This window comes from Phragmites australis, chromosome 4 (assembly GCF_958298935.1).
Source record: "Phragmites australis chromosome 4, lpPhrAust1.1, whole genome shotgun sequence".
Taxonomy (NCBI): domain Eukaryota; kingdom Viridiplantae; phylum Streptophyta; class Magnoliopsida; order Poales; family Poaceae; genus Phragmites; species Phragmites australis.
The window spans coordinates 552,461-573,816 of NC_084924.1; the positions used below are offsets into that span (position 1 = coordinate 552,461).

The window sequence follows — 21,356 nt, forward strand, 5'->3', positions numbered from 1 at the left end:
ATCATGGCGATCGACACCAGGCGGGGGGGGGGGGCATTTTCAACCCCGCCGTTACTTGCGCAGTAGCCCATAATGACCGCTTTTCTATTTATGGCGCCTTTGAACTCGTGCCCTCCCTTTCAAGGCATGCTACCGCTGGCGGGTATTTAAGAGAGCCGGCGGGCACGGACAAAAAGAGGGATTTTTTAGGCTATCAGAGGCTCAGATACACATTCTCAGAGATTGAGGAACTCTGGAACACAGACTCTCAAGAGCACTCAGTACAAGCACAGAAGCTGAGACCACCGAAGAGTAAGGAGCCCGAAGCTCTAGGATAGACAAACATTCTTGTAACCAGCAACATCCCTGATGGACATTCCCAGGGCATTTATAGCATCCACACAGGAGTAGGGTATTACGCTCAGTGCGGCCCGAACCTGTCTAAAAATCCCTCCAGTGCATTTACTGCATTCTGCATTAGATCATTCCATCCCACCTGCCATCGCATTTACACCCATTTATTTCTCCCGCAAACATATTCAGAATCATCCCCCTGGCCGAATCTCAAAAAGGGGTCCCTCCGGATCCCTGCGATAGGAGTTCACCCTCCGACATCCGACGTTCATAAAAATGAACACGTCGGATGTTCCGGCGTTCACAAGAAGTTTTTAGCGGTTTGTTTTGTGTAGAGAGCTTCCAAATGGGGTCTAATACACGCCGGATGTTTCGGTGTTCACAAAATGAACACGGCGAACTATTTTGTGCAGAGAGGTTGCAGATGGCTCGGTTGGCATCGTATGCACGCCGGATATTTCAGCGTTCAAAGAGGACATTACGCTGGACCTTCCGGTGTTCATAAAAAAAGGTGGAGTTTCAACGGCTAGTTTTTAGGAAGTACATGCCGGATAGTCCAGCGCTTGTAATGTTGCACACGTCAGATCATCCGGTGAGTATAACAAAATATGATCATTGGAGCAATGGCTAGTCTGCGAGGTTGAGGCTATAAATACCCCTCCACTCAATCATATAATAAAGTCTGAGTGTGCTGGAGCCCTTGGACACTTGTGAAGACATCCAAGCCATAAAAGGTGCTTAAAGTCAGCATCCAAGGCAATTAAGCATAAGATTAGAGAGTGATAAGTGCTTATAGGCCTAGAGAGAGTTGTAGCTAGGTGCTGAGGCTTTGAGAGGGGATCAAAGAGTGATCCTAGCTTGTACTAAGAGGTACGTCGGCGTCTTGAAGTCTTAGTGACTCGCTGGCAACTTGAGTCGAAGTTGCTCAAGCTTGTTGACCCTCTCACTTGGTGTAGAGCGGCGGTAATGTACATGTACGGGAAAACAAAGACCCTTGCCTTGGTAGCTCAAGCTCCGAAATGATCACATCGGCAAGAGACCGGAAGAGAGGCTAGAAGTGAGATATTGTTTTGGTGGTTTGGTGGCTCATCCAGCTTAAGACCTTGTCTTGGTGGCTCAAGAGACATGATCGGGCATCGACCAGAAGCATATTGTTGATGAAGCTCTAACGTGAACTAAAGGTGGCATTCATGTCATTGATACCACAGAATATAAATCTCTTGTACCGAGTTTGCTCTTTGTACCGTCTTTATGCTTCTGTATTTACATGCTTGCAATTTACCTTTGCGCATTTATCTTCCTATAGTAGTTTGTTAGGATTGGTTATAGATTGTAAATATCTTTGTTCGGTAAAGTAGACGCACTAGAGAAATCTATAGCACATTTAGATAGAAATCAATATAAATTTATCTTGTAAAGTTTTTTAAGCCAATTAGTTTAGGTTAGTTTTTTAAGTATCCTAATTCATGCTACTCTCTTAGAACGTCACTGATCCCTTCAGCCTTTGATGGTTGCTAAGTGCTGTAGGAACTTTGATGAACAACAGAAATGTATAATTCTCAATTTCGATGTCAACTTTGAATCTTTGATGCTTGCTGTGGCCTGTAGGAAACAATGATGCTTGTTGACTTGTTGTAGGTACTTTGATGCTTGCTGACTGCTGTAGGAACTCTGATGAACAGCAGAAATGTATAATTCTCAATTTCGATGTCAACTTTGAATCTTTGATGCTTGCTGTAGGAGCTTCACAACAAAACGTAGCCATTGAATTTTTATTTTGGAATTGCTGTCTCTATGTCGTGTGCTATGTTTTTGATATTTTTTACCTATATCTTGTGAATTTAAATCTGATTTGAACCGTTACTTATGTTGAATGTTGAGTGCATCATGCGCTCTAATTTTTAAGTTAAAAAGTTCGCCGTCGATAACTTAAAATCTTGAATCCGCCACTCATGTCAAGCATGAAAGAAGATTAACATATGCCCCGGCCGGCCATTAATCGGTCGCTACTCACTAGCTACTAGTGCATGCAGTGGCGGAGCTTCAAGAAGATAGCAGGTGGCTAAGTTAATGGATAAACCCAAATTCACACAAGATTCGGTGCTTTTGTTACTATGTAGCTGATGAAGATTAGTATTTTCTAAAGAGAAGTTCCTAGCCTAGGGGGGGCCATGGCCACCTCTGGCCACAAGGAAGCTCCGTCCCTGAGTGCATGCCACCGCCGCTCTCCGCATAGACCAATTGAGGTAGGATTAAGTCCGAGCCATGCATGCAACGCATATGCTTACACATGTAATGGTCGATGCGCATGCACTAACTGAGACTCGATAGATATAGGCATGTAGTAGTAGATCGGATCGGAGACTTTTCTATCCTTCTTCTTTCTGAGTGGGAAACTGGTAGCGATAGACACAATAAGCTGTTCGATCGGATTGAAAGGTACCCGGCCGGCCTCTTTGCATGCAACAACTGCTGTTCATCAGCCTGTTGTAACCACTTAACTTTGGTATCGAAACCAAAACCAACTCCATCTCCTATACATGCTTGAAAAGGCTGTCGAGATGCCGGAAGCTTGACACGTGAAATAATTCGATCCCAACGTAACACGTCCGATCCTCTCCTTCTTGCTAGCTACTACAAAAAAGAAAGAAAGAAAAAAGAGAGAGAAACCATGCATGCATGATGGAGTAAATTGAAGGCCACTGCCTTCCTCAAGAGAAGTCGACTAATCAACGAGCTGAGGAAGCAAAGCAAGCAAGCAGCATCTCGGTGACGGTGATATATGCATGCACCGATGGATCGCACGGTCACGTCGTCGTCGTTCCGATTCCGATAGATGGATATATGGATAGGACTGTCGAATCGGTCGTTGTCTAGGATCATGCATGTATGCATGCATCAGTAGTGAGTGATTTCATGTATACTGCATGCGCGGCCATTGGCGAAACAAGGAAGCTAAGAGCCAAATGAACTGGCGTCCGGGACCCAGACACGCGCGCGTGGGCGTCCTTTCGTCTTGTGATCTTGTCGCCAAACCTCAGCGCCCCGCGCAGCACGACGGTAACGGGCCACCGTGAAGTCACACGGTAAGCCGTAAGCCGTTGGATCATATACGGATGAATAAGATTTGATGGTACAGAGCATTGTAAACAGTACATGCATGGTAGGATAGGAGTATATAGCTCTCCACTCCATTTGTGTTCTTTCGCATTAATATTGTATCTCCCTCCTCCTCCTTCTACATGCAAACTCTATCGTTTAGTGAACCATGCGAGATTACAAAGGCGCATTCTTTTTTGCAATCGAAAAAGAAAAAGAAAGAATTATGTGGGATTACATGCCAGAGGGGAAAATTAAAAGGGGTTGGCACCAAGAGGGCCCAAGAATCTGTCGCATGGATGGAGAGCCCAATCTGTAAAGACCAGAATGGCCCATGAATATAAGTCATGGTTGGGTCGATGGTGTGGCCGCACGGCGCAGGGAAGGCTCCGCTGCAATAATAGGAGCAATGGTTGGGCCTCTTTCCTCTTTCCCGTGTCCTCCCTCGTTCCTGAAGGCATACAAGTCGTGATCAACGTTCTCCAGCTGCTCCAGCGCCTCGTCCACCGCCAGCGGGGGCATTTCCAGCACCTTGGTGTGCACGATGGCCCCAACAAGGTCCTGCTCGGCCTCATCATCGGCTCTCTTCCTGCTCGGCATCCAAGGTCCACTCTTTCATGTGCCGCACCGCAACAGGGGGTTCCAGCTAGCACAACATCATCACCTTACTGGAGGTGTACTCCACACTTGTGGCTACTACAAGAAGATGCGCCAGTGAAAAGATTCATTATTCGCAAATTGCCACGCCACAACATCCAACCATCTCATCTACAGCAGTGAGCAGTTCGGAGCAGACGCTTGGGATTACATTTGGTCCGACAAAATGTTCGGAAACCTAAAATCGAATACCAAGGACCAAATTTCTCCTTCCATGCTGCCCACCGAATACGGTTGCCGACCTGTCCAAACCAACACACCTAATCCTACTGAATCAATTTTGGAACGTCCAGGTCCAATCCCCACCTCTGATTCTTCTTCTCTTTGATGCTAGCAAGTCTTTAGCAGCACTATATGTCGAGCTACCACCTTCTTCCTCGGGGGCTCAGAAACCGAGCAAGCATGGAAAACAATCCAATAAATAAAAATCACCGCATATTTGGGTAACAGAGGGACAGAAAGAAAAAAGGAACTTTACAGACCCTGAATGGCCATTATCTGCAAAGACAGCCACCAATCCTGTCTTACCCAAAAGCCAGAGAGATCCATGGCGGCTTGACACCTGTTTGCTACTGTTAACTCTGGCACTTGTCACAACAAAATAGAGATCATGATGACCACTTGGCATTCTCACAAGCTCAGCAAGAACTTGAAAATATCACTCAGTGATATTATGCCTTCCACACGTTTGCTACCAGCTTCCACAATGAAGACTCGCCGCACCCCTAGCAAAGAAAAAATAAAACAAAAGGTCAAGTTATTAACTGAGGACATATCCAGGCAGTAGTAGCATCTACGGTCACACAAACTTACCAGGATTAGCCAATCGCTCCATCACTTTCAGCAAAGGATCAGACCGGAGGCACATCTGGCATCTCTGCCCGTTAAAAAATCCAAAAGGTGTACTTGCATCTTGTCCAAGCTGCAATGCCTGAAATTGACAAAAGAAGAGGTTCAGACACAAATCAAACCATCTGGATTGTGAAGAAATAGGCATTATTCATGAGCCGGCCCAAATTGGAATCACATCGCAGAACCAGTTCTCTCCCTTCCATGTTATTTCACTAATCTGTTCAAATTTAGCTAGTTTAAATTTTACCAGCATTGGGCTGTTATCAATAAATCTGTTTAATACACACCAAAAAAAAAGAGAGAAAACAGCAATCGGACAAAGTGGTAGACGAATATTTTTAGATAGAACAGAAGAGGCTACATCCTACATGGTAGCACCTGTTGCTACAGGCTTCTGAGACTACAGTACTAAACGCTGAGGACAGTAGGACACTACAAACACGCATGTGTGTGCACACACAAAGTCTTTGGTCACCTATCAATCACAGAATTGCCTATCAGATCCCGAACTATTTTCAATGCCTGCTTACAGCATATATGCGTACTGCAAGTATTGACATGCATATTCTCATGCGTACACAGAACACTGAACTAAACATAGTTCCAAAGAAACATTCTAGTCAACAATTTTGTTCATCTTCCAAATTACCAACTCTTCCCAAAACAGTTCCTCTAACCAAGTGAACATATTATTGGACAAAGGCCAACTAACCCCAACTATAGGTTTCAGGCTTTCAACCAAAAACTTCATCAAGACAGGTATGATATGTACTAGCATACCTGATGAATGGTCATCTCATCCAGGCGAACATGTGTGTAGACCTTGTCTTTTGCTAGAGCTGTTATGTCACTACAAGATGGAATGAACTCAATGAATACATGGACAAAGGATCACAAACACAGACAAAGAAAAATATATATCTGTGCGGGTTAAAATGGCATACCTTCTGGAATATGTGTCAAGCAGTGAATCATCTTCATCCACAATCGGTATTGAGCTAACTCCAGCTGCAGGAGACAGTGAGTAGATAACAAGCGTAAGAGATTAGTTTCGCAACATAATAGAGCCAATAGTTTCAAGTAATACGGAGTTTCAGAGAACTGGTGTTGAACTTCAGTTGTTAAACGAGAGCTGTCTCGGGAAATGCAATTGCAAGAGCACCTTAATGACTTCTGCATTTTCCAGTTGTAGTTTTTAGTTACAAGAAAAATGAACAGAGAACATACCTTGTACCAACATGTTTAGGGCAGAGCTAAGTGATGCATTAGGTCGCAACATAGCCAACGGACGGCCATTCGGATCACCAATTTTTGGAACCCAGGAACCCAGCGGAATTGTACACACTGGTTGGTTTAGAATAGGCAAATTACCAGTAGAGTTTTTAAAATATCTGCAAATACCTGAAAAGATAAACGTTGTTAGGATATATTGCAACAAGTTGTTTAGAGTATTCCACTCTTCATACAGATACATGGGGGGGCTTACATTTCAAAATTCCAGAAAGGGATGCAAGATGCAACAGCTGAGGACACGATCCATCTGAAGATGGTGAATAAATAACTGGAACTGTCGAAATGCCGTTTTGCAATATCTTTAGAGCAATGTCCCTCAAGGACTCGTAAGGGGTGACCTAGACAACAGATCCAATCCAGCATTAGTACAGTAAAACTGACCTTGGCGTAGTGAATCAGGGATGGAAACAAGGGGGTGAGGGGAGGGGAAATGAACACTGGAAAAATTTCAAAGCAATAGGCATCATCAACAATTTGCGACGATGGCAGAAAACTCGACATTGAAGGAATTCACAACAAACTTCATATAAAAATGTTGACTTGTAATTCTGCAAATCAATTATGAGTAAGCATAAACGATGGAAATAGGAAAAGGGAAAAGGACCCCTAGACCTACTCAGCCCACTGCTCCCAGGCACTCAGCCCAATGCCCACCAGACATCAGCCCATATTTCCACCCTGTCCCTTCTCACTTACCCTATCCAACCAGAAGACCCACCATTGGTTCTCCTCCCACATGTTCACCCTTAGTGCATAATCCACTCCTGATCTCCTGCACTCCACCTCCCTCAAAGTCTCTCATAGTCTCATGCCAACTCATCTCAAGCTGCTGCTGCTGCTCTACTTCCTCAAGCTGCAATCAGCAACAACAGTGCACTAATGGCAAGGTCTGGCAGCAGCAGCCACCCTAACTGTCACCCACATCAATACCCTCCCTCCCCATTTGAGTTGAGGAGTGATTGCACCCATCCTGCAGCGTTGAGAAAATAAGCGACTAGGTGAAATCGTGACAACTAGAATATGTGAAACGATGGGTGGCAGAAACGGATCTCACACACTCGCACATCACTATTGTTAAACATGACCTGCCATACGCAATCAAATCATTGAGTGATATAATTTCATCCTTATATATGCAAAGGTCGGATTGCCAATTTCGTGATAATATAACTAGTTCTCAACTCAAGATGTAAGCCGTCTGATTCAAATTGCACACAGATTCATAATTCAATTGTCAACCACAAACGGTCACCAACTTACATGCACTAGATGCTGATGTGGATGCCACTGACCATCATTTCTTCCATAAGTTTGTCGCTTGGCCTCTTTCCACGCAGATATAGTGTGTGTTTCAAGCTGCTCCTCTGTCAAGTTCGAACCATGAGTTTCTAGCTGCAACAAAAACAAGATATTATAAAACAACGGAACTAAATCAACATCCAAAAATTATTTCAGAAGAATCTGACAGTTACAGTCTGTAACAGTTTCATAAAATGAATAATAACCAAACTATAATACAAATAAACCAAGCTAAGATTGGGACACTACTACATCTTGCACTGGCCCATATAAAACTAACATATATATTAGCAAAAGGATATGCCTTTTCTGTAACATACTTATTTTGCTGTCAAAAGGTTTGGCACCACAAACCCAAAACAATGATACTGGTTAATACACTATTGTCATGCATATCTTCGGTTTACCAGCATGCTCACTTCTGTCCTCCAAAGCCCACCTTTTAACAATGGTTGCCAACCTTTTTCACTAACTTTATTTCCATATTTGAGGTCTACCACCAACCATTTTGAATGTAAAAAAATGATTTTAGTATGCATGATGACAATCCAATCCGATTTAGCAAGTTCTGCAGCATATAACACATCATAAAATTCTAGAATTCCAGTATCCTATAAAATGAAAAAACATGCTCAAGTTTCCAACATCTCGAAATTGACATCCATATTTATATAGTTCATTTGAGTTCCTACAAAGCGGGCACATTTCTGTTCATTTCCCAAACTATATTTAATTAAAAATAGTGACAAAATCCTCTGAGCTGACCTGTGAGATCTTCTCAGCTATATATTTCTACATCTAGTTGAGTATACGGATGACAGAAGAAAACCAAGCACAAGTATAAATTTTTTTTGAAGAAAACTAAGAGCAAAGAGTGAGTTAAAATAAGGTACCTCTCTCAATATAAGTATGAAATCCAATGGACTCAGAAGGCCAACAAACTGACCTCTGAATGAATCCCACAGAGGAGCTACAGGAACTCCCTGCAAAGTGCACCACAAAATGAACATTTTTCCAACTTCACGAATATTGGTAGTGAGTATAATATACAACAAAATCAACAATGAAGTCGCCACTAATAGATACGCAGACAATAATAACTTAACTTTATTTGCATCTAAATGACAGCTAAGAAAGCATCATAAGTATGCTGTGCCTTTTGATAAGCTACACATATGGAAATTCTAAAATGCGAAAAGGTACAAATATCCTATAATGTCCAACCACTAGGGCCTGAACACAGCTCTCACCTAGGGAAACAAACAGAAATAAAAGCAGGAAGCGATAGGAGACACTAATAATTGAGATCACTTTCTTTGACTTGTACTACTGGCACAGGATAGCTGTACACCTAAGAATTGAACGGTACAATTTCCAGTTTCCATTCAATTCCAGTTGCATCTCAGCTTAGATGAATTAAAGCTGCCCATGAAACTAAATATGACGCTTCTCCTAAACTTAGAGCCGAAGCCAGCTAAGAACAGAGTCTAAAATGCAGGTTAAGCATCGTACGCTTATGAATGTTGTATTATAAGACACAGACAGAATAAATAATGGAAGTATTGCAAACTCCAGCCAAAAACACAGAAATAGAAGAGTGAAATCAGGTAAGATTGAATACCTGTTCATGCAGAATATGAAAAGATTGCTTCACGGGTAAATTGACGTCCAGAGCAATGACCTGAATTGGAAAACAATAATAAATCAATAAGAATAAACCTTACACCAATAAAAATCCGTACAAGAGCAGCTGGTTTTCCATACCTTGCCCGAGTCCGGAAGTAAATCATAGCCAGTATGCAAACTCAGATACTCAGAAACACGACACCTAGAGATCTGTATAGAAGCCTCTGAAACTCTCTGATGACCTTCCTGAAGGGCACCATCCGACAATGAAACCTGATTGTGAAAACAAGGAAGGACATTGTCACTAAGATGTTATCTCTCATTACGAAGTCGCCATTTTATTTACCTTCTAATAGAAATGTTGGAAGAATCACTAATAAGAGATTAAACATATGGGGACCACAACATACACACATGGACTTTAGGGTGCAGATAATAAAATATGCTGGAACAATATATGATTCTCCAGCAAAGAACAGAGTGTTTATCTCTTGCACAGAAGCACTGATTATTAAGACACCATCCTCCCCTTCCACAGAGAATATCACTTGTCAAGAGATCACAACGATGAGATGGTTATATGCGTCAAACATAGAATGTTTTAGAAATATGTCATGACAACTACCACTATTATCAGATGACAGCAAGAACAGCTAGACCACAGGATGCGGTCAATCACTCCATGTCGATAAGAGATTAGCAGCTATGTATCAAGTATCATGGAATATCCAGCAACGATAAGTGATCCTTACCGTACGTTGAGAATTTTCATTGTCCACGTCCATGTTCATCCTGCTTCCAGGTGTGCTTGGGCTCAATACTGTGCTTATTTGGTTAATGTCCCTTGTCAAGTATAGAGTGTTAACTACCCCATAGTCTCCTGTTATAGTAGGTTGCCGCTCATCATGCCGCCACTCCCCGTCCACAAAGAACTTGTACTGCATATCGATAATAAAAAGGCAGTTTATACAATAAAAAAACATTTATTGCATGCACACTCTATTAAAAAAGATAGAACTTTATACATGAGAGCATACAGATAAATTTGCATGGTATTCAAATGAGGTAATATATATTCATATAATGCTCCAATAGAGAAGGAAAACGGATATGTGAAATCCATGCAGCGCATAAAAATCACAATGGATAAGAAAAGCTACAGATAGTAGTATCATTACAAGATAAACGGATAAATGTTACACAAGAAAATAAATTAAAAAGTAAACATGATACGACAAAATTTATTAGATGGCACGGTGGGTACAGGACAACCGTAGAATAGCTAGGGATAGATAAAGAAGGGCACCTCGTAAATCCCAGGAGACAGGCTGCAGATAGCTTGAAATACGGTGGGACAGCCTTCAACAGGAGACATCGGCAAATGCTCCGACCACCTACGACAAAAGAGTGGCCGTTAAGTGCAGAGTAGTGACAATTCGCGGACGTTACAAGTCTGTGATTGGCGGGAAGACAGAAAATGAAAATCCATCTTTACAGCATCTGAACAAATAACTACGATAGCCCGCTATTTAAGGAGGCTGCATTGCTTGAGTAAGCCCTAGGGTCCTATCATGCATGGCATCAGGATAGATCACATATATCTATACTCTGACCAGAAATATATCGTGCAGCTTCCAGCAAGGGAGCAGAGAGGTAATAAATCCATCATTTACAGGAAACATAATATTTAACTTTAGAAGGACACCAACCATGTGTAACGACGTCCGGTTCATTTGGAAACTAAACCAGGCGATAGGGCGCCCATCAAACTAGTAGGCACAGTACATGACAGGGGTGAAGAGACTAATAAGCAAGTGCAATAACAAGCAATTACTCCTACAGTAGGTCGATAACAGGGAGGAGAATGATGGCAGTAATGCGTAGGAGCATAAGACATCACACAACCGTATAAATGAGCAGATAAATAAACCAACCTCGTAAAGGAGCCTGATAAGAAGACCCTCTTCCCGCCGTATGGCCAAACGAAGCGCGTTGGGACGGTGGCTCCACCGCTGCTGACGCCGACGCCCCCGGCGTCGTGGGCGGAATCAGCGCCGTGCGAAAACATGGCGGGTGGGCGGAGCAGGCGACGCGCACTGCGAGGGAGCAATCGGAGGGGAGGAGATCGAATCCCCCGAGCAGGAAGGAGCAAACCCTAGAATCGAGCGCGCGCACAGACACAGCGCGAAGGAAAGGGCACCAGCCGCGACGGGATCCTCCAGGTGGGGCGCGAGAGGGCTCCCCGCGAGAGAGAGAGAGAGAGAGAGAGAGAGAGAGAGAGAGAGAGAGATCACCCGCGCAGGCCCCGGCGGCCGCCGCCCCAAGCCATCCCAGCCGCGCGAGACGAATCGGCGGGAGGGGCGCGAGGAATCGAGGCGAGATCGAGGCGGGTGAGGGTCGGTGGCGGGAGGAGGAGGACGCGGAGAAGCGAGAGCGGCGGCGAGGTGAGCGACGGGGATCCGGAGATGCGAATGCGGTGGGCGTGGCGGAGACGCAGGCGAGGCGAGGCGAGGCGGAGACGCAGGAGAGGCGAGGCGAGGCGAGAAAAGAAAGGGGCCCGGCTCTCCCTCTCTCTCTCTCTCTCTCTTCCAATCCAAGGGTTGAAAACGAGTGAGGCCTGGCCACGGGATCTTCTGCGCCGGCCGCCACACGAGGGACAGACAGGTGGTAAAACAGGCAATCCATTTAAGTTGATGGAGCTACTGTTGGTAAAATATAGCCACGGAGATTGGGCGACACAACAAATACTATATTTATGTTTCGAGGACACATGCAAAACGGCTTTTCTAGCTTGTTCCAAAAATGTTTAACAATTCGAGTGAATAGCCCTGATATGTATGGTCAAGATATGTAAAAAAATTCTGACCAAACAAGTTGTGAATGATAATAATAATTTTGATCGGAATTTAGATAATAGAACCACACTTTAAGCCGGTGCATAAACTCCCTTGGTTGAACTTACCATTCTACCTATATATTCGTGAAAATTAAAGCCAAGACTCACATTCCATTTTTCTTAAAAGGCAAGCGTTATGCTCAACCGCCTCTTCTACCAAACGATGTTAGCTTGTTCACGTAACATTATCTCTGGAAGTCGTCTATCTCTGTCACTCTTAATGATTTCTCTTCTAATACTAACCCAACATTTAGGTGGAAGTCACTATCCTATATTAAAGGATATTAGAGGTGTACGAACACACAGTAGTAAGAGTTTGATTTACGCTTACAATTAATATGAAAGGAGCACTTAGATAAAAGGCAAACGAGAACAAGCTCTTATCAATAGTAGCGTATATATAGGACACAAGATATGCTCAATAGTATGTTTTATGTTTTATTAAAATCGTAAAAAGACCGATAACAATGATGATGTTTAGGAGACTTACACTACACGTATTGTACTATCAAGAAAATAATTTAATCTGGTACCTTTAGCAGTGATAATATTCTTATCTTCATTTTGAGCGGTATTTTACTACAACGGAAAAATTAAGTGGTATTTTTTAAAACCCGGTATCAATCTGATATCCTAGTTTTGGTCAAACCACTGTGAAAGCCTTTGCTCGAGTATGTAACGCATAATCCAGGGTTTTATCAGTGGTGCAATAAAAAGCCACTTTTTCCTAGTAAAAATGATATTTTTTCCAGGAGAAAATTCGACTTTGTTTAAGCCCATGACAGACAAGGAAGTGTTCGTCGTTTGCAACCCTTTTGTGAGAGATCTCCCATGATACGGCACAAATGGGGAAATGGTCGTCCCTAAGACGCATCGACACAGCACACTCCTCGCCGTCTCTCTCAGTCGTGCTCGCTTAGCTTGCTGCTGCCGCTGGACTGGAACATGGGAATGAATTCCATCGATACTAACGAGGCGACGCCGCCGCCTCCCGCAATAAAGCACCCGCACCTCCGCTCCCACCCATTCCTCTCTCTCTCGGCCCTTGAACTCATCGCTACTAGCTGGTAGTGTGATTCTTCTCGCTCTCTCCGCTGATCTCCCTTTCCGGTAGACCCCGCGTGCGCCCTTCTTGCAGCCATGGCTGCTCCCATCGCCGCCGCCGCCGCAAGATCGGCCGTCCTCGCCTGCTCCCCTGCCCGCTGGGTCCAGGTCGGGAGCTTTCTTCTAGTATTCCTTCTGTTGCATTTCTTGGTTGCTGCTGTAGAGCTTGGATCTTGATTCGGAGAAGCGGAAGCTTTGATTCCCTGTCACTGTAGGGAATGGATGCAGTGTCGTTTCGAGTATCAGCATCTTTCTCCGGGCAAAGAGCAAGCTTTCTATCACTTCGATTGCAGCGGATTCCAAAGCGCTTTCAGGCGCCATGCTCGGTACGTATTGTGTTATTCCATCCAATGTTCTGTGCAATTTTAGCTCATTCAGAAGCTCTTTAGATGGGTTATGCATTCAATGGTTCTAGACACTCCACCAACCTTCTAGTTTGCCATGCTAAAAGGTGTCTTGAAGTGAAATGCTAACTGCTCTTCCTAGATGCATGCTTGCTGAACACATAGCTCTTTTGCTCGCTGTGTTTTTCTTGCAACGCATTCAATATGTGTTTTGCATTATTCTTGCTACTCTAATCAAACAACAGATTGATTTGTCCATTTTACATGTTTTGAACGTTACGTGAGGAATGGTTTATTGGAAGCCACAAACATGACTTTCACACACACCAAATGGTATCGAGAATTTCAGCTATGCTTTGGTGAGTCATGCCAAGAATCTCGGCATATTTTTCCTTAGTGTAAAAAGGGAAGCAGAGAAGGACGTGAGATATGTACTTGAGTTGCTCCTAGGCTGACCTGATACACTGCTGAACAGTGCCATCATCTTACACCATTTGACCTGAGGCACACAATTACATCAACCTGTGCATTGTCTTCTTTCTTGCAAGGACTGTAATACCGCACAATGTCAGCATAATAAGCATTTTATGATGAACAACTTCATACAACCAGAAAGATGTCATTTGATGGAAATTTTCTTGTGCTGGTGTCCATGAAAGCTTGCCATCTTGATTGTAGACAAATTTAACTTTGGGCTACTATATAGGAGTGCACATAGCTGTACCTTTTACTTCAAACTACATTTAGATATTCTTTTTGAGAACAACTATTTGCAGATTTTCAGAATGTTATTCTGCTATCAGCAACCACATAGGCCTTGTTTTTTAGACACTAATATGATGTAGCTATAATTTAAAGATATTATTCTAGTAGCTTTGGCATTGCTGTTCAGATGGTAAAACAGATATGGCCATGGTGTCATGTAGTTCCCATCTTTAGGCACTTTGCTTGATGTTATCACGTTAGTGTATAGTCAATTTACTGGAGTGTAGTGGGTAGCAGACTACAGCACATGTCAAATGCTACATTTTTGCAAAATTGAAAGTACTTTGCTTGATGACATATTGTTGAACAGGCAAAACATGAAACTATTGATAAAGTTTGCAAAATAGTGAAGAATCAGTTAGCGTTAGCTGAAGACACCACTATAACAGGAGAGACAAAGTTTGGAGACCTTGGGGCTGATTCACTTGACACGGTAATTCCTTTTGACTCATGTGTGGTTGTTTGACATCATCTAACCACTTTGACTACTTGAAAAATGAGTAATCTGTGGTAACTTTTGTGGCCATAATTATCAGAATATGCATCTTCAATTACATATCAGTCCAGGCTTCTACGCCATGTTGATAGGAATACATTTTAACAGATCTGCAACCAAACAAAGTTTATTGTCATTTTGTAGTAGAGCTACCATTGCATAGTGGAATCATGGATCATTACATACCATGTTATTATCTTCTCCCAGAAACGTGGCCTTCTGATCTATGACCAGCACCGTACTTTTCTGGATTTAATGTAGGTTGAAATTGTGATGAGTCTTGAGGAGGCATTCCAAATCACCGTGGACGAATCAAGCGCTCAAGGGATCCAGACCGTGGAGGATGCCGCCGCTCTTATCGATAAGCTTGTGGCAGATAAGGATGCTTAAAACTACGTCAAGGTTTCCTGTATGATCAGTTCTGCGGGCACCGAGTTCACCTACATTGGTTCTGGATGGTGGTTGAGGGGCCATGGTTCCCTGCAATTAGTCAGAATTCTCTTATGCGTGCCTTTTGGGATTAAAATAAAAGAGGGAAATAGTCCTTTTTTCCCCATGAGACAGTTGTTTCCCGGAAATTTGTGACGGACAGAATCCCATTATGATTTCACTCGAAATGTGCTGCAGTCTGTCATAGTGTCATAAATAACTCTGAAGTTTCTATTTTCCTCCTACTCAGGGAGATGGTAAAATTTCTCTAAAACATGCCGTATCTCTTGTCTAAAAAATGCTGAATCTGACTGTGCCCCTAAACCCCAACAGGTGATTAGATCATCTACAACTATATTTTCTTCATTTCATTCCTTTTCTGATTCCTTTTTTCGTTTTTATTCTCTTTATTTTCTCTTATCTTTAACAGCTTCCCTTCGAGGAAATCGCGAAGGGAAAAATAAGATAATTTCGTTCTGAAGGGAATGACACTGAAAATCTTTTTTATAAGAATTACGAAGATAAATTGTTGAAACACTAAAAGAAAATAAATCTTTTTACGATAAGATTTTCACCCCCGACAGAAATCCTTAGGAGTCTTAGGATAGGCTGGTCCCTGACCGGCTGACCCTGAGCCCAGCAGCAAAGCAAAAAGAATTGTGTTGAGCTTGGGCCCTTTCAGTTATGTTAGGTGGGCCGAGGCCTCGTTTTGTTCTCGTCCAGACCGAATAATCTGTGACTCGTCTCCAGCTTCAAAGATATGCCAGATACATGCAGTCTAGAACAAGCAAGAGACGAAGCCACAATAGTTAAACCCATTGTCCAAAATGTTGGCTAAATCTAGACAGTTCAAGATTAGTTCCACCTCCATCCATGAACAAAGCCTCAAAACATGCCAGATACATGCAACGGGCTAAGCTAAGTTTTGTCATCCGGTTTGAGGATCTCCATGCCAAACCGCTTCCAGTTTCTTTCAGCTGCTACTGCGACGCCGCTTCTTGTTTCAGATAGAAACTTCTTGCCATCACGTCACTGCAGACGGATGGAGAAGATCAATGGGAAAGGTTCAAACGAAAACCATATTAAGCAGATTCGTTTTCTCATCTGCAATGAACGCAAGGAGAAAGCTTGCTAAACTTGTCAGGTGCTTCCTCTTTGCTGATAAGTGAAATATTTTTCGAGGAAAGAAGTTCGCAACATCACCCTTTTTCAACCTCTCGGAAATCTTGGTAAGGAATTGGTTAAATTCCTGTGGTTCCTGATCACTAATAACACCCACTGTAAACACTAAACAGAGATAACAAAGTGGGAAATGCAACAACTGTCAAATTTTAAGGGGCTACATTGCTGCCATGTCTATGCAATCAGAAAGCACTTATAAACGATTTACACTTACTGAAGTAAGCAAAACGTTCCAGGTCTACCAATAGTATATGTGTAATAGCTTTTTTTTTTTTAATCAAGTTTGGGTTGCACGGTTTTAATAGCTTACTGCAACAGATGACAAACATGTATGTTCAGTGTTCATATGCGTCAAACGAATGAAGGTAAATAAACAAAAAGGAGAGCAATACTGCGTATGAACAATTTACACCACCATGTAAGGAATACTATCATTTTCTTGCGCAGCATGACAGGTCTCTAAGCAGTGGATGTTTTTACAGATGATGAGAAACACCTGAACAAACATGCTAAACTACCTATGTGGCCTTAAAATGAATCTTAGGACATTGGCTCACCTAACTATTATGCCCTCACGAAAATTACTTTTAAAGTGATTACCTGTTCGATAATGCAGGCCTTCCGCAGAGCAACAAAACATTCAAGTGCCTTTTGGTAAGTATCCCCCTCACGAGAGTTTTCTAACTAGGCTTTTTTTTTCTGAATACGCAAAAGAGCTGCGTATCTTTACATTTAGAAGAAAAAACCCTAAGCAGGTCTTACCCCAAGCGCATCTTTCTAACAAAGCTGTTGTGTATTTCTTCATCTCTTCAATTGACTTCTGAACCCACGTTGAGCTAGATCTCTTTGCTAGCATGACTTCAAAATCTTGCACAGGATTTAAATCTCCGATCTCCCCAACGCTCTCTGTTGGAAGATATAAAACACCAAGAATCCCAACCTTCTCTACAGAAGGCTCTTCTACCGATTTAGCTTGATCATTTGCACCAGTATATGCAAGTCTGTCCCGTGTTCGTGCTTTCTTTTTCTGTAATCAATTAGACAGTTTAAATAATGCAGACGTTTGTCAAATTGAACCAAAGTCGATATAACAAATGTCTACATTTTACATTGGGGTTCTCCTTCAGTTCAAAGGCTTTGCCTAAATTTTGGATTAATGGTGTCTGATTATCAATGACATCAGGATCAGGTTCAGTTATCCTCCATAGGCATATCAAGTGGCAGGACATTTGCATCTGGCTGCTTTGCCTTTAGATTAAGGTAACTGTAGAATCTCTGAAAGGAGACAACAGACAATGTACCATAATAATCAACAAAACAAGCTACATACAAAAAAAAGAGCAGAATAAAAGCCAGAGGGGGAGGGAGAGCAACTGCCAAGTGGTGCATAATCGAATAGTACAACTACTTAGTGAATCAAACAGCTAAATAACCTCCAAACACCGCACAAGATTCAATGGTATTGCAAAAATGTTTGATTATTGTTAAACAAAATGGACTGTAAGTCCTTTTGTATGACAGATAATCCTCTATCCTTCTCAATGTTGTTTAGAGGGGTTGGATGCTGAACAATCAAGAGCTGTCCAGACCCCCTCTTATTCGGCTGGATATTTTGCTTAGGCGTGTAGCCAAAGAGCTTCGGCGTTGGAGCAGCTTGCACATTGGCAACATCAAAGACCAATTGCTCATTGCACGGGAGGTTGTCGGCTGGCTGGATGCTACCTAGGAGAGCCAGAACCTCACACCTGCTGAACATGAACTTCGCAAACACCTTAAATTCCTTTGTTTAGGCTTGGCATCGCTGGAGCGCACAATCGCTCGAAGTCGATCCAAACTGGCATGGATCCGAGATGGTGACACAAATATCAGGCTTTTCCACTCCTTTGCTAATTTCCGTGCGAGGAAGAACACCATCAGCATGTTAACCCCGCCAGACAGCCCGATCTCCACACACTCGGCTACGGAGATGGCATTGTTTGATCATTTCAGCTATGTCCTCGGTGTTGCCCCCTACAGGGACTCTTCCATTGACCTACTGAGCCTCGATATATCACTGTTAGACTTGCTGTCGCTTGAAGCTTCGTTCAGCGAGGAGGAGGTGCTCAGGGCAATCAAGAGTTTGCCTTTCAACAAGGTCCTAGGTCTCGATGGATTCACGGCGGAGTTTTATTGTGATGCTTGCCAATTATTAAGAAGGACGTGACCTTAGCAATTAATGCTTTTGGCAATGGCGACTGCAGGGGTCTTCATCGCCTCAACAATGCGCTCTTCACGCTGTTGCCCAAGAAGGAGGGAGGTCGTCAGAGTTCCGTCCGATTAGCCTTATTCACAGCTTTGGAAAGCTGATCACCAAGACCTTATCTCTACGGCTTGCACCTTGGTCAAGTTCACTAATCACAAACACTCAAAGTGCGTTCATCGCCGGCCGTTCAATCCATGATAGCTTCAAATTGGTCCATTCAATAGCAAGGCTGGTCAAGAGATGGAAGAAGCCTAAGATTCTTTTCAAATTGGACATTGCTAAGGCTTTTGACTCTGTGAATTGGGCTTTCCTCATGGAGATCTTGCGTGCTTGGGTATTTGGTCCCCGTTGGTGTGGTTGGATCGAGGTCATTCTCGGCTCAACTTCAACCTGAATTCTTCTCAACTCCATGCCCAGGCCTTCTCTCAACCACGCCCATGGGTTGCGTCAAGGGGATTCGCTCTCGCATTTCCTCTTTGTGTTTGTCATGAACATCCTTTCTCATATTTTTTCTAAGGCGGGTGAGGAAGGCATCATCGACTCTATGGGGTATGACTCAATCAAGCATCACTGCTCCCTTTACGCAGATGATGCGGTTGTTTTCTTATCTCCAACTCAGCAGGATATCCGATCACACCTTGCTATCCTCCATAGATATGGGGCGGCATCCGATCTCAAGACTAACCTGGACAAGTGTGCTGTTGTCCCTATATCTTGTTCAGAGGATGAAATTACGATTATAAATACCAATCTTCCATGTGCTATGTCTTCCTTCCCCATTCAATACTTAGAAGTACCACTCATGACTGGACGGCTCCGCAAATGCCACTTGCAACCGATTGTTGACAAAGTTACTGCTGAACTTCCAACTTGGCAAGACAAATTGATCTCCAAGCCAGGCCGTGCAACCCTGGTGAAATCCGTGTTGTCTTCGACGCCTCTGCATACACTAATCTCCATTTCTGTCCCCCCATGGGTTATCAAGGAAGTGGATAAGATCCGGAAAGCTTTCCTTTGGACCGGTGAAAAGGAGTTGTCTGGGGGTCACAACGCCCTCGCTTGGCATCGGGTGTGCCGTCCGATGATCTACGGTGGCCTAGGTATCCTGGACCTCCGGTTGACAGGTTTGGCTTTGCGTCTTCGGTGGCTATGGTGGCAACAAGCTAAAAGTCTTCTCTTGGTTGTTATTGATGGACAGACTAAACACAAGAAATCTATTCAAAAGGAAGAATTTCAAAGTAGAAAACGATAATTACAACTGTGTCCTGTGTAGACTCCAAGTTGAAGAAACGGCTCTTCATCTTTTCTTTGATTGTCTTTTCAGCAGAAGATGTTGGAATCATATTGGCATTGATTGGGATTTTACCAAACCCTTCTTTGGTATGATGGAAAAGGCCAAAGAAGACTTCATCCCTTCCTTTTTTATGGAAGTTTTCATTATTGAAACCTGGAAACTTTGGAAGCTACGAAATGCAGTCATCTTTGATCAAAATCTACCAAATTTCCAGTTTTGGCAAAAGAACTTCAAGGAAGAATCCCGGTTGCAATCCCACAGATTTAAAGAAGACAAAAGGCCTGAGTTTTTAGAATGGATATCTTTCTTGTAGCTAGTTCTCCTGTGCTCTTGTTCTTCTCTTGTTGTTTTCCTGTACAGTCAGATGGCTTTCCTACCCTTTCTTTTGGTTCTTTCTTTCTGCTCTTGTATAGTTCCCTCCTTTTAAATATATAATTTTCACAGTAGAGATTTCCTCTACTGTTAACCCCCTTAAAAAAAAGGTACGACCATTCTAGGCCGTGGGCCAATCTGTCCGTGCAGCACGACAAGAAAGTTATCGCACTCTTTGATGCTTCTACCAAATTCGAGGTAGGTAACAGGGAATCAATGATATTCTGGACTGATGCTTGGATTAGAGGCCGTTTTATTTGCTCATTGGCACTGGACCTGTTTGCCTGTGTACCTCCTTCAGCAAGGAGTAGAACTGTCAAGAATGCTTTGGCGGATCAGAGGTGGGTTCGGGATGTTACTGGCCCTTTCTTTGCCCCTGCACTCTGCCAATACTTGCAGTTGTGGCCATTGCTATAATCTTTCACCTTAAGCAGCGAACATAATCGAATAATTTGGAAATGATCCTCTTCTGGAGAGTATTTGGCTCGCTCGACTTATCATCTTTTGTTCCAAGGATCTATCAGATTCGGAGGCGCCAACCTAATTTGGAAGGCTTAGGCGACATCGAAGGTGAAATTTTTCGGTTGACTCATGCTCCATGGGCACCTCTGGACAGCGGCTAGATGGAAGAGGCACGGATTGCAACCGGATTATTAATGCACACACTGCACACAACCGCCTGAATCCATAGATCACCTTCTCCTTCACTACATCCTGGCACATGAAGTTTGGTGGCGAGTCTTGGGCATCCATGCGCCTAATGAGGACATCTCTATTTTACGCTGGTGGTCCGACCTGCTAGGGCGCGTCGCTAGTGACTTGTGCGACGGTCTAGACTCCCTAATCCTCCTTAAATGTTGATGCATTTGGTTGTCACGCAATGACGTTGTTTTCAACAACCTGCACATTTCGTCCGACGCTTTGGTGGCCCTTATCAAGGAGGAGGCCACACGTTGGTGCTCCACCGGAGCGAAGAAGCTTCCTACCCTGTTGGAGTGCCAACGTAGATACAGCTTGATTGTATAACTAGTGCCGATGTTAGCTCATCTCGGTTGTTCCTTTTCTAGCATAAG

The 21,356-nt window shown here is 43.3% G+C and overlaps 2 protein-coding genes across 2 annotated transcripts; one reads left to right on the top strand and one right to left on the bottom strand.

The window, feature by feature from the left end:
• Nucleotides 1-4,494: 4,494 nt before the first annotated feature.
• On the bottom strand, nucleotides 4,495-11,745 carry LOC133914961 (sucrose nonfermenting 4-like protein). Its single transcript, XM_062357931.1, has 13 exons — nucleotides 11,094-11,745; nucleotides 10,466-10,553; nucleotides 9,912-10,097; nucleotides 9,298-9,432; nucleotides 9,155-9,214; nucleotides 8,427-8,516; nucleotides 7,495-7,626; nucleotides 6,428-6,572; nucleotides 6,169-6,342; nucleotides 5,886-5,949; nucleotides 5,722-5,791; nucleotides 4,903-5,020; nucleotides 4,495-4,814 (listed from the first exon to the last, which is right to left on the bottom strand). Exons 1-13 carry the CDS (start codon nucleotides 11,225-11,227, stop codon nucleotides 4,720-4,722), a joined length of 1,491 nt encoding a protein of 496 aa, XP_062213915.1. The 5' UTR covers nucleotides 11,228-11,745; the 3' UTR covers nucleotides 4,495-4,719.
• Nucleotides 11,746-12,857: 1,112 nt separating this feature from the next.
• On the top strand, nucleotides 12,858-15,320 carry LOC133914962 (acyl carrier protein 2, chloroplastic-like). Its single transcript, XM_062357932.1, has 4 exons — nucleotides 12,858-13,267; nucleotides 13,375-13,485; nucleotides 14,579-14,701; nucleotides 15,026-15,320. Exons 1-4 carry the CDS (start codon nucleotides 13,196-13,198, stop codon nucleotides 15,152-15,154), a joined length of 435 nt encoding a protein of 144 aa, XP_062213916.1. The 5' UTR covers nucleotides 12,858-13,195; the 3' UTR covers nucleotides 15,155-15,320.
• The last annotated feature ends 6,036 nt before the right edge of the window (nucleotides 15,321-21,356 follow it).

Excerpts from the sequence above, each read along its gene's own strand:
- LOC133914961 (XM_062357931.1), bottom strand. The coding sequence starts at position 11,227 with ATGTTTTCGCACGGCGCTGATTCCGCCCACGACGCCGGGGGCGTCGGC. Across the intron at positions 10,098-10,465 it reads TGTCTCCTGGGATTTACGAG|TACAAGTTCTTTGTGGACGG; the intron begins GTGCCCTTCTTT and ends ATCGATATGCAG. Across the intron at positions 6,573-7,494 it reads CACATCAGCATCTAGTGCAT|GTCACCCCTTACGAGTCCTT; the intron begins GTAAGTTGGTGA and ends TCTGTTGTCTAG.
- LOC133914962 (XM_062357932.1), top strand. The coding sequence starts at position 13,196 with ATGGCTGCTCCCATCGCCGCCGCCGCCGCAAGATCGGCCGTCCTCGCC. Across the intron at positions 13,486-14,578 it reads GCTTTCAGGCGCCATGCTCG|GCAAAACATGAAACTATTGA; the intron begins GTACGTATTGTG and ends ATTGTTGAACAG. Across the intron at positions 14,702-15,025 it reads GGGCTGATTCACTTGACACG|GTTGAAATTGTGATGAGTCT; the intron begins GTAATTCCTTTT and ends GATTTAATGTAG.